The 16,032-nt window shown below is 39.4% G+C and overlaps 1 protein-coding gene across 1 annotated transcript in view; it reads right to left on the bottom strand.

Moving 5' to 3' along the window:
* IL17REL (interleukin 17 receptor E like) overlaps positions 1 to 15,241 on the bottom strand; it is a 55,590-nt gene extending 40,349 nt beyond the window's left edge. Inside the window, exons 1-2 of the mRNA XM_026841063.1 lie at positions 15,213 to 15,241; positions 6,920 to 7,022 (exon numbers count right to left, since the gene is read on the bottom strand). Of these exons, the coding sequence (XP_026696864.1) occupies positions 6,920 to 7,022; positions 15,213 to 15,214 (105 nt within the window). The 5' untranslated portion in view covers positions 15,215 to 15,241. The remainder of the gene's footprint in view (positions 1 to 6,919; positions 7,023 to 15,212) is intronic.
* Between the last annotated feature and the right edge of the window lie 791 nt (positions 15,242 to 16,032).

Here is a 16,032-nt window from a genome sequence, read left to right as displayed (position 1 = left end):
GGCAGGATTCTAACAGCTTTACAACAGCAGCATTGTTTCAGTTGACTCTCCTGATCACACTCTTGTCCCTAGAGGAAGCAGTAATTTCTGGGCATGGCCTCAGTGTAACAAACCCATCAGTGTTCAGTACCTTTATATGTTGCTTCACCTTAAGTCTCATTTTTAATGATAGCACTTACTCACTGAAAATCACCCATGCCACACATTCACCTAAAAAGTGTATTTGGGTTTTTTTCCCCCCTAAGTGGAAGAGAAAATAAGCTACATAGGCAGACTGAATGGTAACACAGATATGACTGTGCTCTAAAAATTATTCTATTATATACAAATATAATATATTGAAAAATAGGGGGAGGGGAAATAAAAGAGCACATACTACTGACCAAAAGTAAGCATGATACTATAAGAAGAATTGCAAAATTAAATTTAAAAAGTAAACAAACCACAAAGGGGGAAAAATTATAATACAAACGTACTGACATTTGAAAAGTAATGGAGAAAACTCTCATTGCAGTCATGGAAGGAAGAACAGCAGGTCAAGGAGATGAGGAAGTGGGAGAAAGATCAAGGAAGTTTGCATATGTAGGGATGAAAAGGAAAAACAAAACCGGAGACAGTGAAATGTATTAACTGCAATAAATTTTATTTCCTCAAGGTTTTTCCAAGAAAAGACAATGAATGCACAGCTAGTACTGTACAATGTTGTTTATATGATTCATACTTTCTGAAAATATGCAGGCAAGTAGAGGCAACTCTAAGACAATCAGTTTTCCAGAAATGACTGAAATTTGCCACACATATTTAAAACAAATAAGTTGAAATATTTTCTTGTAAGAGAAAGAGCCACAGATCATTTATGCAGTAAAACTGAAACTCTCTTCATTTTTCCCTAGACACTTCCTGAATGAGATTGTATGTCCCATACAGTTTTCATGGCGAGCCCCATATTTTGCTTGCTGAAAGAGTGGGATGTGCAATACAGCAAGACAGATCTTTGGCTCTGTTGACTGTTCCAAAGGAGTAAGTTGAATAGGACTTGAAAGACCATCTTTAGATCCCACAAAAGAGAAAATTATGAATGAAAGCAAAAATATTTGGGTTAGAAAAGGACTCAAGATGCCATCTACTCTACACTTCTGCCTTAGGAAGAATTACCTTTATCTGAGACATATCTGAGAGGTATTTGCTTAGCATGTGCAGAGATCTCTATAAGCTCCTCAGGCAATCTATTTCAGTGCTCAGCATCATTAGTTACCGTGACTTTCCAGCTTATTCATGACCTTGGAAAACTCTGGCCCAACGACTTCCTACAGTTGTGAAGGCAAGGTCAGGCCTCTAGTGTGTCTATATCACATCTGAGCATACATGAATTTACCAGTTCCTAGCCAAGCAGTTCAGAGCTGGTCTGGAAATTCCTCAACAACACACTGCTGTTCAGGGCATATTTTCTGGTTTGTGTTTTTAAGATGGCAAATAATTTTCAGAAAATTTTCAAAAAACAGCAAATAAATGTTAACAATATCAGAAAAAAAAAGTTTTACAAGGAAAAATATTTTCCTGAGAATATGAAGACTACTATGAAAATATCTGTGCCAGAGTTTATATATAAAACCTAGAGATCTCTTGTGGGGATGATAGTAACGCAACACATAGAACTTCAAATGTAGGTTCCTGGTTTGAACAGTCTGGTAGCCATAGCATGGTGCACAGGAATTCATGCTCCCAGAAATCAAAAGATTTTTAGTCAGAGATAGGAGGAAACTCCTTTCCTAGGTCCAAGTTACTTACCTAGCTGGGAGCAAGGCCTAGCTTCTCAATGCTGAGCCAAAAACCAGGACAGTGTCCAAATCTATCCTTAGAAAGAAGTCTTATAAAACCTCTTTTTGATCCTTCTCATTTTTGATCATCCCTGGTTCTCTCCCATGCACAGACATTCTGGCAAGAGAGGAAGAACAGGACAGTATAGACAAACATGACAAAGTAACAGGTACAGCATTACCAGCTCCAGCAAATGTACAAATGAAGCTTAATCCTAGACCTTATCACAAGAATTCCAGTTAGGTCACACCACATAGTCTCATTAAAGTTACTATCACGCCTAAAAATTTGTCTTGCCTAGATTTGATCAAATTACAAGTAGCTTCTCAACTGCAAAGCAGTCAGTCAGCAGACAGCAATACTCTGCAGCTGTGGAAAGCACCTACTCCCAAATCTCAATATTCACCAGTGAGCTTTGTGTCCAAATGGAGATGAAGAATATCTTCCCTCCCTAAGATCAGGACTGAGAGAGATTTGTGAGCTAAAATTAATTGCCATTAATAAAGGTCAGCTGTTCCTATCTCCTGCAGAGATTGCTTATATATCCCTTTTTTAAATCATTTTTTTAATATCTACCTTCTGCTGTGGGTACTGATTGCACATACTTAGGTTGACATACTTAGGTGGTGAAGCTTCTAGCACTGCCTTATGTTTCAGTTGCAGGACACCTTGTCAGGTCCAGTTCCATCTGTTAATTCTGTGACCCGAACTTTCATGACTGCCTGTAGTGCCTCTGCTCTTGCTACTCCAGTGGCTTATCTCTTTCAAGACCTTGTAATCTTTTTCCAGAGTTTTTGAGGAAGGAAGAAGTGAGAAAGAAAAAAAAATTTGTTGCAAGCTCTGAATTGCAGAGCTCTCTCCATCTCCACGTCTCCTTAAAGAAGTGGTGGTGGATGCTCTAATAATGAGGAACAGTGGAGAGTTTTGTTAAGTCCCTGCTTGTACCTGTCATTGGGTGTTTTCTTCTCAGGGGGGTGAAGAAATGGGATGGCACCCAACCAGTGGCATAAGACACAGCAGGAAACATGGAAGCTAAGTGTTTCATCTCATTGCCAAGCTATTTTTGACCCTAGGAGTACATGTAAAACACAGTCCAAGAGATAAGTCACCTAAACTTGATAAACTGCAGCTCTCCTGACTACCAGCAGAGAAGGCAAGCAGGGATATCTAAGCAATTGGGTTAATATCGTTCTAATACAGTGACTCAACATGATTGGGCCCCTTAAGTATGACTGTTTTGACTAATGAGTACTTAACATTAATTATAGTATTCAAAGCACTTAATTAGGACACATAATTAAGACACATCACACATGAAGGTCAGCCCTATTTTTTTACTTGTGAAAACTGGAGAAAAGAAATTACTCGGATAGGGCCACACAAGTGAGACAATGACAGGCAGGGATGCAAAGCCCAAGATGTCTATCTAGGGCATTCTCTCATGGATTGTACTGCATCTCAGCAAATATTAGCAGAGGATATGTTTTATGTTTTTATGCATCTCCTCCAGTCATCAGGTATATGAATGCATACACAAAAAAGTCTGTGGTGAATCATCTTCCTATGTTGGCACTTCACACTGTATCTCACTCACTCTGAGGAAGCCAGGTCTCTGATCAGTCTCTTTAGACATTTTCCATGTCTAAAACTAATTTTTCAAGCAGATTTTAGAGAACAAATGAATTATGTCACCTAGCTTATCATGTCCATTTTTTAGAGGCTTGGGATCACTTTTGAAGTACAAATTACTTACCATAATTATGAACAAAGAATGTCAATTTATGTCAGCTGAGTTAGTGGCCTAATGGCCGTTTTATACCACTGGTTTTGCAGCGTGTAGTATTCAGCAAGAATGGACTGATCCATGACATAAATATCCACAAAGAAACACCACATACTTTGATTATGAATAGCATGAACAGGCAGCAGCTATATCAAGAATTTGCTGCCAATAACCTTTTTAATTGCAGGGAAATCCCAGATTCACTTTAGGGTTTCTTTCTTTATCCATGGACTTTGGAAACGTTACTACAATTAACAGCAGACAATACAAATACTATTTCATAGTTTTCTGGAGATGTTTTTCTAAATGTAGTGCTCTTGATCTTTACCAGCTGTTGAGTCAAATTTGGCATAAGCCTGTTTCTTTGTATACAGCCTGCAAACAATGTGGGTTGTAAAATGAGTAGGGCATAAACCCAATTTCAATTGCAGGCTGGGATTCCCCTATGCTTTTACAGGGAATCTTGGTTGATAACTATGTTTACTATTGGGTGAGGCATGGAGAAGAAGCCCATTGTATTTAACCTTTGAATACCAGAATATCACATGAGCTCTAACGCCAAGCATTAAAGTAAGGAACGAGAAATAAATCATTATTCATAATAAAAGCTTGGTTGTTCCTTTGCCATCTCTCAACCCACAACTGTATATTTTCATGCTGTTTAAATTTTCATGTAATGCTTACATAAACATCCAATGTTCTTTGTTTTTTTCCTTTCCTGTACTGAACAGATGTACAGTTTGTGGTATAGTAATGAAACCTGGATATTGCCTTATATAATACAAGACAATGCAAGGATGTCTTGCTGAATACTCATGGTAAACTAAGAATGATTCATAAAGTCATAATAAGATCCAAAATCTAAATAGTTCAGTGTGAAGGGCTTTTAAGTCACATACCTCGAGACAGTTATGTCACTATTTCCCTTTTAAGTACAACCAGTGCTTCACTCTGATCAGGAGTACCCAGGAAGGTCAAAATTGCTTACAAATAGTCAAGGGACATAGTCACCTTAAAATCTAGTCTGATGGTCAAATTCAACAATTACTGTTATTAAACCTGCTCAAAAGCTTCTGACAATACCCAGAGTTTGAAAAATGCAGAAAAATTCATTTATTTTCATTACTCTATTTCTTTATGAAGAACCACGCAACCTCAGGGTTGACTCTGCCAAAGAGAAATCCATTATACAAACTTATGGGAAAACTTCATGAAGAAAAAAACAATCTTCTATAATACTCACTTGGAGCAATTGCAGATACAGAAAACTTTTATAGTTTTACAACTACAATATCTTATTATCACATTAAGCAAATTGCTAGAAAAAATGCCATTAATTCTCTACTTTGTGATCTGATGTGCTATAACAGAAGGCAGCACACATATAATGCACGTAGACAAATTTTAACCCCTGGTTAGTGCGCCTATAAAGACCATTGAGTTATAAATTATGGGGAAGATAAACTGCACCCTTTTAAAGTAACTCAGGTAGGAATGGGGATAACTCAGGGATTGAGGCCACAAATTGTGGTCAGTTGTGTAGGGAAATTGAAGTTACTTCCAAAGGAAAAGAAAGAAGGAGTTTAACAAGCTAGTCATGACACTCTAAAGTTCATGTAGCTAAAATGCTTTAAAGCTCTAGATTGAAAATGCTAAGCTGGCAGTGATTTGTCCTGTTGAGATCATTATTGTTCCCAGTGAGAAAACATTTTTGTCTTAAAAAGTCATTAATGCATTCAAGATTCTACTGAATACAGCTAGCAGAAACATTACATAGAGAACATGAATTCAATTCTGTCTTTAACATCACAAATGATTGATTGATTCCATTATTCTGGAAACAATGTATTTCCTCTGTAAATTAAAAAAAAAATACACCTTTCTCAGTTATCCAGCCTACTGTATTGGAAAAGTTGTAAGAAAACTCTTAAAAGTAAAGGAAGGGATCCAGTTTACCAAACGTCAGGGCTGTCTATATCTTAGACATCTAGTGAATCAGTCTTCTTAACATAAATACCTAAGATATGATGGAGAAAGATGCCCTTTAAGGTCCTCAGAAGTAATCCTATCCCCTAGACTGAATCACACCAAAAAAAAAGTTGCTACTGTTTTTTACATGTTGAGACTGATAGTCATACAGTCTGGAGAGACAGAACAGTAAACCATTTCTATATTAAACTCTCATTGCAGCAGATCAGGGAGCACAAATCATTTAAAATACATGTGTGTTTGCATTCATAAACATAAGTACATAAAATTCTTGAAAAGTGCTCCAGTATATCTATAGATTAATCCCTTATGACTATATTTTATTATTCTAAAAACACTAAGTGGATAGAGACAACAGAATTTGAATGTATGAATGTTAAACTTTAAATATAGAAGGGGTTTTTTCCCCTCAGTCTGGTATTTTATAAGCATCTTTATTCCTGATATTTTCTAGGATAGATGTATAAAACATAGAATAAATTCCTGAGACATGTACTTACTTAATATCTGTGTAGTACTACCACATTTAGACATTCTTTAGTATGTCTCATTGCCTGTCCTAAACACTGACATCTTCAAGCAGAAGTCTGTACAGTCAAATTCTTTCATGCCATCAATTAATTCCACTTCTCTGTAGCAAGTACAGAGTTATCATCCTCTGCTAAGACTGAAAGTCAGATGCCCTATTATTTTATCCTTTTAAATTTATCTTTCAATTTACTCTAAGTTTCAGAATGCCAACAGAAGCAGACTATCTCCATACTGCCCCTTTGTGGGGATAGTTGGAAACATGCAAAATTCAAAGCCATTAAAGAGATGGTACGGCTCACACTCCACTTTTGTGCACATACATAAGTCATTAACATTAACATTCATCACACAAAATGAAAAACAGGTTTTACTCTTTCTCAAGCTTAATTCATTTCTTCACAGGAAAGTCAGAGTTTCATATATTCCTAACACAATTAGCAATTTCTGAAACTTCATGTTCCTCCCTCCCTCATTTCTTTGGCACCACTGCTGTTGTAAAAACTGACTCCCCAAAGTAATGAATATGAACTATATATATTTTTTTTTTCAAATACAGAAAACAGATATTAAAAGGTACTAATATCACCAATTGGAAACACTGTAAAATGCATTTTCTTACACCTTAACAGTCATCTTTGCCACTTCAGATACTTAATTCAGAATGACAGGAATATAAAGTGAATGTTCATTCAGGACAGCTGAAATATTTTTCCATTTTGCTTTCTTGCTTTTCTTACAATTATTTTGACAGCATACAACTACTATATTAATAGATAGCAAATAGGAATAAGAGATTACCTGAGAACATGAAAGTCCACATTCTTCAATCCTGGGAATAATCTGACAATCCAAAGTCCAAAAAAGAATTACTAGAAGAATCTGAACATGAATACTTATCATCCTAAATTGAAAATAATAATAATTAAAAAAAAAAAAAAAGGCAAAACCTCAGAAGAAACCTTCTACTCTGACAATTCTCCCTCTCATGCCAAACTTTAATATGATTTTTAGTCCCTCCCACAGCACCTCTCAGCTCCTCCCTCTAAAACTTTCCAAAGACAGAAAATTGCTAGTTGTGGGAAATATAAAGCATGTTCAAGTCATTTCTTATGTTCCATAGTGAAAAATGGGAAATGTGAATTTCTGACAATCACAGTAAAAGCCTTTTCCTCCTGGATTTCATCATGTCAGCTTTACATCACTTTTAGCAAATTTATTTTCTGTAAATTCTACGTAAATGAGAACTTTGTTTCTAGAGTGATGTTAACAGTAGGTTAACTGGAATCCAAATGCATTCTTATGTCTATTTATTTTCTTGGGTTTCTAATGCATTGAATAAAAAGAAAAACAGCTTTTCTGAGGCGGGTATTCTTGAAAGATTTGTTTCTTGTTTTTCACCAGCAGGTAAAACAGATTCTTTTACCCTAGAAATTTGTGCCTTGAACTTATTTCACTTATTATTTAACTGTATCAACAGAAGCCTGTTGAATAGCCTATCTCCATTTTTTTGGATTTTCAACACACTCCAGAAGTATGCATGCTTTGCCAAAGAAGCCAAACACCACCAGCTCTGAAAGCAGGATAGGAGTGTCACAACACCTCAATACCTGTTAGCACAACAAAATGCTCAGGATTGCCTTTCTGGGTGCTACCTTGCATAGTCTCACTTGTCATCACAAGGAGAAAATATTCCAAAAAACCCACACACTCTAGTTCCTGTGGAGGCTCTCTGTGGTGTGCTATGCCCATAGGAGGAATAGGGATTAATTCCTCCACAGAGAGGGCGTGCTCACAACTGAGAGAGGTATCTTTCAGTAGAACACTGCCAGAACCCAAGTCCGCAGTGTTCTTGCAAAACTTTTTGCATCAGTTAAATACAGAAGCACACAATTAACACCATCTGGTAGAATCTGACTTTACCAATTATTTTTTTAATAAACGGGTAAAAGTCAATGTCTACTCTGCCACTATATCTACTATACTTGTATTTTAGATACTTTCATGTGAGTCCAGTTGGTCAATTTTCCAGTAAGACTTTGGTTTTGGAAGATAAAGAGCAGTATCAGTCACAGTACTAAACAAATTGTTAATTAAGTATTTTGGTTAAAAGTAACAATGAAATTCTGTCATCTATTCATAAAAATACACCAGATCAAAGATCTACCCAGTGCACTCTCCTGTGACTAACAGAATCAGTAGCACATGCATAGGAAAAGTAAGAAAGAATGTAATTATGTTACTTATTTTAACCTATGTGGGGTTTATATTTTAACCTACATAGGGGATTATTTTAACCTATATTCTGCCAAGCTCCAATGACCTGGATCTTATGGATTTCCTGAACTGAAAGCCATGTGCACATCACTGGTTTTAATAGCTGTTTCTGGACCATTCTTACATGAATTTGTACAACAGCTCTTTGCATCTATTTATCTTTTTGGTTTTCAATATTTCTTGTGACAATGAGTTACACAATTAAACTATTTTTATTTGCTTTGTTTTGATTTTAAAACTGCTTCCAAATAGTTCAGTTGGATTCCCCCCTTTTTCTTGCTTTAGAAAAAATAGAGAATATCCATTCCCATCTCACCTTTGCCAAAATAGTCACAATTTTATTGATTTCTAGCATGTCTCCCCTATTTTTTCTAAGATTAAGAAGATTACTTCTTCATTTTTGCTATACTGTTTTGTAAAATAGGGGGTCCCACACACAACATTCAGGACTGAACAGATCAAGGATCTTTTACACAATAGCACAGTGATGTTGACTGAATCATCAGAAGCATGATTTCCCTCTACCAAAAAGCCATTTTGACTCTCCTTGTGTCATTTACGTCTATTGCAAGCACACCAGTTCAGCACACACCACATTAGTTTTGCAACTTATGGCACCCTGTAGAACACCATTTGGTTACCATTTCAGTCTTATTGTTTTGGATTATTTGTTTTAAACTTAGATCTGAGACAATTCCTCCAACTCACACTTCAGTAGGTTCCCCTATAAAGAATTCCACTGCAAGCAAGCAAGGACTCCATTTGTTTACTGTGCCGTTAGATTCCTTGAACAAAAGGTGTCCTTTCATATCTCCACTACTAGTCAGTTCCATAGACTTCTCCATTATTAGTCAGCTCCATAGACTTTTTAGGAGGTTTCCTTCTCATCATTGGTTGAAAAGGATGATACTGACCTTTCTTAAAAATATCATGTTGGGAGCTGCAGAATGATGTTTTCTTAAAGGTGTTCTGAGTTTTCCCTGCATTACTTTTAAAGAAGCTCCTTGTGCCTGGAAACCTTCTACCTTTTCAACTGCTCCTTTTAACTTCCTTTCAGAGCCTTATTCTTTTTACATAATTTCTTTTTTACTTACGCACTTGCGGTGGTGCAGGTCTCACCCCTCCTCTCCTCTCCTTGTTGGGCTGCTTGGTGCTAGGTGTGATGCCACCTACCTGCCCAAGCTACACAACAATCTGTGGACATAAGGAATGTTAATGGCAGTGAATCAGAACTTTAAGGTGCCCCTTTAATGAGCCTGGCTCCTGCCCTCCAGATTGCTTGGAAACAGTTATGTTTATATGCTTATAAAAAACAGTAATGTTTTTTATGTTTATGTTATGCCCATCATCTCCTAACAGCCTGGCACACCTGTGCCTGGGATGCGGTCATATGGGAACAATAACAGAGCTGCACATTCATCAAGTTCTTGTGCAACTGCTGGAAGACACCAGAATACTTTATTGTTCAAGCTGGGGGTGAGCAGAAGGTATCTGACAAAAGTCAGTTATCTTGTACCCTATAAATTGCAACCACAGGGGAGACCCTTGGAGCTCTCCTGGATTGCAGTGGGCCTGTGACCAGCATCTCCCCTGAGCCTAGACATCTCTCAGGTATCAAAACCCTTAAGGTGTTGTCTGCTGACAGAGCTGATGGAAGGCCAGGGCAAAGTCAACCCACTCGAATCTCAATTATCACCCTTTGAGGAATGCCAAGGTATTGTGAGTATTTACTCTAAACTGTCTGGCTTCTCTTTCACCCACTCTTTCTCTGCTTACTGGTGTGTGTGGGTACATACTTTGTTCTAGTGGATCTGAATAATTTTGTCTCTGTGTGTGTTTGTACATTTTGCGTTTGTGTATGTGCATGTATATATGTATAGACTTAAGATACCATAAAGTAAGTTAGCATTAATCTTGTCATAGAATCGGCAGATAAGTCACTATTTTTGTAACATTTTCTGAATTATTTTGTAATGGTCAAGTGCTGTTAGTTATTAATAAATCTAGATTTCCTGTTAAATCATTACTGTGTTAATACTTTCATCTGCAACATTAGCTAGCACACTTTTTTGGACATTGAACTTGTATCACTATTGAAGAGCAGTTTCTTGAGTGGCTGCTTGGAAAGGGACTGAGTTCTTTCTCTTAATATGCAGTCTATGATTACTTGCTCCAAGCAACAGTCATTTACTCTGTTTACAAATTTAGTTTCTCCATCGAGTCCTGAGGTAATACTCCTCCAATTTCTATAGAAATTACCAATGTCACTCACTTATTAAGTTTTCTTCTCTCTTACTGTTTCTGGTATTTCTTAGCACACCTCTGTCACCTTTGAACAATGTGGTTTTTAGCACTGTTCTAACAGTATACGCCTTCTATGCAGGAACAGTGTTTCAGTCCAGACAGTTTCTGTAATACCTATTATTAAGTTTAGCAGGCAACAATCTCATTTTTATTTACTTTATTTGACAGTAAGCTTTTTTAAAAATCTTGTCTAAACTAGGACAATCTACCATTTCTACATAATTTGTATCCTGAAATTATAGTATTCATTCAGTGTTTTGATTATGTCAGGTTACAGAACCCCCATTAGACTAACATTCCTGTTAAAAGCTGGGCAGTATAATAGACTCATGCCATATTTTTAAAAACTATCATTTATGTACAAGCATCTATGCATGTGAACTTTACATGGGCACTAGCTCTTAGTCTCCAGCTCAAATGGGACTCTAATTCTTGATAGACATTCTTGCAAATAATTTCTTGACAATAGATTTATTTTATTCCTTGTTCCTCACTACACCTTACCTACATTTTAATCAACACTTGTCTAGTGTTTATGTTTTTATTACTTCATCCCCAAAAAACAGATGGTAGCAAATTATATATTATCCTGCATCTAACAATGTTCCCTCCATCTTAAGAATAAAGACTCTTAATACGAAGTGCCTCCTTTTACCCTTTGGTAATATAAGCACTTTGTGCCCTAAAGCTTTACTAAAGCACTGGTCGATGATATAGAAAAGCAAAGCTCTAAACATTTCTCAGTCCAAGAAGGTTTGAGTCCAAAACATGCACATTTCAGGATGGTAGTCTGGTTGCTCAGGTTTTTTTAATAAAATGCAGAGATAGACCCTAGAGTAGAGAGCAAAATCCAGTATTTCCCATTCTCCATTTTCTCTTTGGTCAAGCCTTGACATGCTCAGACTATGTAAATGATTCTAAGAACCCATTAGCATAAGACTGCCTTTTCTAAGAAACCTAATGCATCTGTATGCTTTTTGTGTATATTAGTCAGAGAGTTTTGTTAGTAAGTGTGGCACTTATGGTGGAATGATCCCCAATGCTGCCCAGCACTGCAAACAATACCTGCTTAACAGTTATACTCAATTTTGGCTGTTGAGTAAAGCTCTTTGTTTCAGCCTGATCTCTGGACCATCAGCCCAGGTTCCTTCTCCTTATTTGCTCTCTGGCTTCACAAATTTTGCATGCTTGGCTACACACTTGGCCCATTTCAAGAGAGACCACTAATTAATTCCACTGTTGCTCGAGTGTGTTCAAGAAGCATTACGTGGAAATAAATTAGGACAAGTGTATCACCAGACATACCTAAGCAGCCAGACATGGATTTTGTGACTTGTTGTGTAGGAGTTTAGGCACAGAACCCCACACAGATTTCTACCTTGACTACATATTCACTTTATTGAGATAAACATGTCAGTGCCTAGGCTGGAAGGCATATCCCTGTCACATGCTTCAAAGAAGTCTGGGACTTCTCCAGTATGCATAACAGCCACATTCACACTACATTTTTCAAGAGTATCCTGTGGCTCAGCACTACGTACTTTCATGTCTCATCAACACAGGCACACGTATCTTATTATTATTATTCCAGCTGTCTGGAGATGAAGGGCCATGGCTGGAACGGTCCCATGGTTCCTCTTTTAACTTAGCGTGTAGTCATACTGCCTGCACCAGGCAACAGACATCTTGCCTCAGGGCCACTCACATCAACCACAGGACAGCTGAGTGTTTATAACTTAACAGCTTCTTGTCATGTTGGGCAAGCTCTGGAGCAGAGCCGTGTGGGGTGCTACTGTCATCATAACAAAATATTCACAATGATTCAGAACTACTTGGGAGCTGCACTTTTCCCAGAGTGTGCCTACATCTCCTGTCAGGAGTGAGCCTGTGTGCCCAGGGCAGGTACTCAGTGAGGGTACCAGCAGAGCCCGTAAGTTGCACAGAGCCACAAAACAGATTGGTGAAAGAGGAGCTGCCCAAGTGCTCCTGTATCCAGCATGTTACTGCTTTATTGCCCAAAAATAATTGTTCCTTATTTCATCTACATGATCCAAGGGAACCCTCACTCTCTTCCCCCACCCCATCCCTTTCCTACAAGAGTGACAAGTATTCAGCAACGATGACAAACGTTACAGTAGGTAGCACATTAGGAGCATTGCCTACAACCTGTACAAGCCATCAAAACACACAGAGAACTGCAGGTAGAGGCTGGAAATGTCATTAATGCAGAAGTCTTCACTACAAAGGGTGAATGAAGTGCTCAGTGGGATGTAAAACCTCTTCTATTTCATTTGGCTTTTGCTGTACTATAAGAAGGCACTTACAGCTAGGCCCAGTGCTGATGAGGTTACACAGTTTTTGCAATTACCCTACAGTTATTCTGGGCCCCTTTGGAAAATGCAACTTTCAAAATATGGCCTTAAGCAGCAGCAGGTCAGGTGCACCAGACACCCAGGAATTAAGTCCTATGTATGCAACTACTATTAAAATAATTTATACTGTATCTAGGCAGCATTTTCTCATTAACTGAATTACTTCCAGGCAGAACTACTGGCCATAGTATTGTGACGAGTGATATTGCTTCCCGGCCAAAGCAAGCCAGTTTCTCCTGTGAGTAATCAAGAGTTCCTCCTTGTATCTTCTTCTCCTCTCACCACCCACAGTGCCAGGAAAAAGGCAGGAAAGGATGAAGCACCCCTGGAAGACTGTCCTTTCCCTCAACCCTTCTCCCCCCAATACAAATACCCACATTGCTGAGTACTCTCAGTGGAGTGCATTGACCTGAACGGATTCATTGCTGCTCCTCTGGACTAGTATCAGCAGTATGATATTCACTCATACACTTTTTAACTTATCACAATCAGGATCACTCTCATAGACGATTCAGGATCATTCTCATAGGTGATGACCTCTAATCAGCATGTGGGTTTTTTCCCTCTGATTACTTTAGTTTTAGTTTCTTCTGTCCCAGTTGCTCTGCTGCTTTTTGGATACTTGTTTTAATATCAAAACTGCATTTAGTTGATGCTTTTCCTTTATATTTTTTTCTGAATCTTCCCTTTTTGAGGAAAGGATAATGCAAGGGTATGCCAAAAGCGAGAACATCTGCTTGATTGGTAGACAAAACTTTGGAGAGGCAAAAAACTGGACTTGGTGGCTGGTAAGAAGGGGAAAACAAGAGGAACATGGGCATTTTAGACAACTGAGAGGAGCCTGGGGGTTACACAAACTCAGTAAAGATTGTGCAGTGGAAGGGGAGCAGGGAGGAACAAAGGGGGAATAGACAGAAAGGAGTCAATTGCATCTAAACAGCATCCAGTCAGTATGCATGTGACCAAGCTCTGGGCTTGGTGGGCCCAGCATGTCCTATCTTCTTACTGAATCCTTTCTTAACAATCTCTCCATCATCTCACTCTACCCTGGGTGTGGAAATGCCAACAGGGATGAGGTGCCAGCACTTGGGAGGGGCAGGCGGGACTGCAGTCGGTGCCAGGAAGCAGAGTCAGCCCCAGGGTGCAGGCAACTCTGGCCAGTGGCTGGAGCAGGTGGAGGTCTTGCCCACAGCCCCTGGGGTGGGAACAGTGCATGTCCTAATAAAAACAGTTACTGGGCCAGACAGACATGAGTTAGTGGTGGCACATCTGGGAAAATGTATTTAAGGGCAAAACACTGCATGGCAGTGAGGAGTGAGGACAAAAGTATAAGAAACAGCAGCCCTGTGACCATCAAGGTCAGAGAAGGAGAGGAGCAGGTGCTCCAGGCACTGGAGCAAAGACTCCCCTGCAGCCCATGGAGAGACCACAGCAGAGCAGGTATCCACACTGCAGCCCATGGAGAGGACCACTCTGGAGCAGCTATTTCCGTGCAGCTCATGAAGAGGGAAGGAAAGAGAGGAACCACTGTGTACCAACCATACCACTGCCATCCTCCCTGCACCACTTAGGGTTGGGTAGAGGAATTGGGACTGAAAGAGTGAAGTTCAGCCTGGGACAGGAGGGGAGGAAAGGTTTTGTTTCTCACTACCTGAATCTATTTTAATTGGAAATAAATTAATTTTCTCAAAGTCTGGTTTTCCTGTGACAGTAACTGGTGAGAAACCTCCCTGTCTTTATTGAGATGCAAGAGCTTTCTTATCCTATTTTATTCCCCTATCCCACTGAAGAGTGGGCAGCTAGAGTTTGGCCCTTAGCTAAAGTTAACCCACCACAGGTGACAGACAGGCAGGATTTGCTGGTATTTGAGATGATCCACAAGCATAAGGGCACTGTGAGATGACTGTGTGTCTGTTTGCTAACACACATCAAGCTGGACCAGCTGGTGAGTAGTACACCTGTGGAGCAGGTAAGAGGACTTGGGATCTGGGCAGGACTAGTAGACAGAGAAGCCATGCTGATGCTCAAGGGATCTGTGAATGTCCATGTGGACAGTGAATGGTGGGTGGATGTTCTTTGACTGGTGAGCTTCAATCCTGATGAGCTGAAGAGGAGGAGAGGCCTTGACTGTCTGCACTTACATTGAGTCCTGGCAGTACAGAGGGTGCTGTTGAAGGCAGTGCCTCCTCATGGCAGCATGTGTAGTCAGCCGTGCCAGTGTCCCCTGTGATTGTGACTCCAAGACGCATGCTCAGCCTTGCTACTGGTTGAACCTACGAACAGAAAAGTAGCAGCTGCATCGATCAGCCTGGGACAGAGACCTCTAGGCCTCGGGACAACCCAGGCTGGGCTCTGGCAGCCAGGCAGGAGGTACCCCCATCCCTAGAGCTGCTGGAGGGACAGCCCCTTATAACACATCCCTTAACAGACATTTAGCACAATCAATAGTTTGAATCGGTATGTATACAATTATCTGCATGAAGATTTTTTACTTACTAAGGTGTCCTGGTTCAACTGGGATAGGGTTAGGTTTCGCCAGCAATGGGGAGAGGGTTCTAGCTGCGTTATTCAGTACCAGGCTGACGTCAGGTCTGGCGCTGAAGCGTGGGAAGGGTTTCCTGTGGGCTTTGGTCCGGGGAAGCATGCAGCGGGCTTGCTGTGTCCCTTGCAGTATTTCTCTGTATATATTTTGTCTTGTTTACTGTTATTACTGTTTATTGTTGTTGTTCAGATTGTTATTTTTTACACTGTTGTATTATTTTTTTTCCTTTTTTCAACCCCAGGGTTTGTATCTCACTCCCTGCCCTGACTGGTCCGAGGGTGGGGGAAGGACAACAGCAATGTGGTCTCAGGTCCTGGCAGGGCCTAAACCAACACAGCCAGGATCAGCAGTTGATGGGTGTTTTCATCCCCACAGAATCTGTGAACTGTTACCATTCTTTTCCAACCACTAAAACCAGC

This window comes from Athene cunicularia (genome assembly GCF_003259725.1).
Source record: "Athene cunicularia isolate RWA chromosome 1 unlocalized genomic scaffold, athCun1 chr1_part2, whole genome shotgun sequence".
In the NCBI taxonomy this organism is placed as follows: domain Eukaryota; kingdom Metazoa; phylum Chordata; class Aves; order Strigiformes; family Strigidae; genus Athene; species Athene cunicularia.
This window is presented reverse-complemented; position numbering and strand designations above follow the sequence as displayed.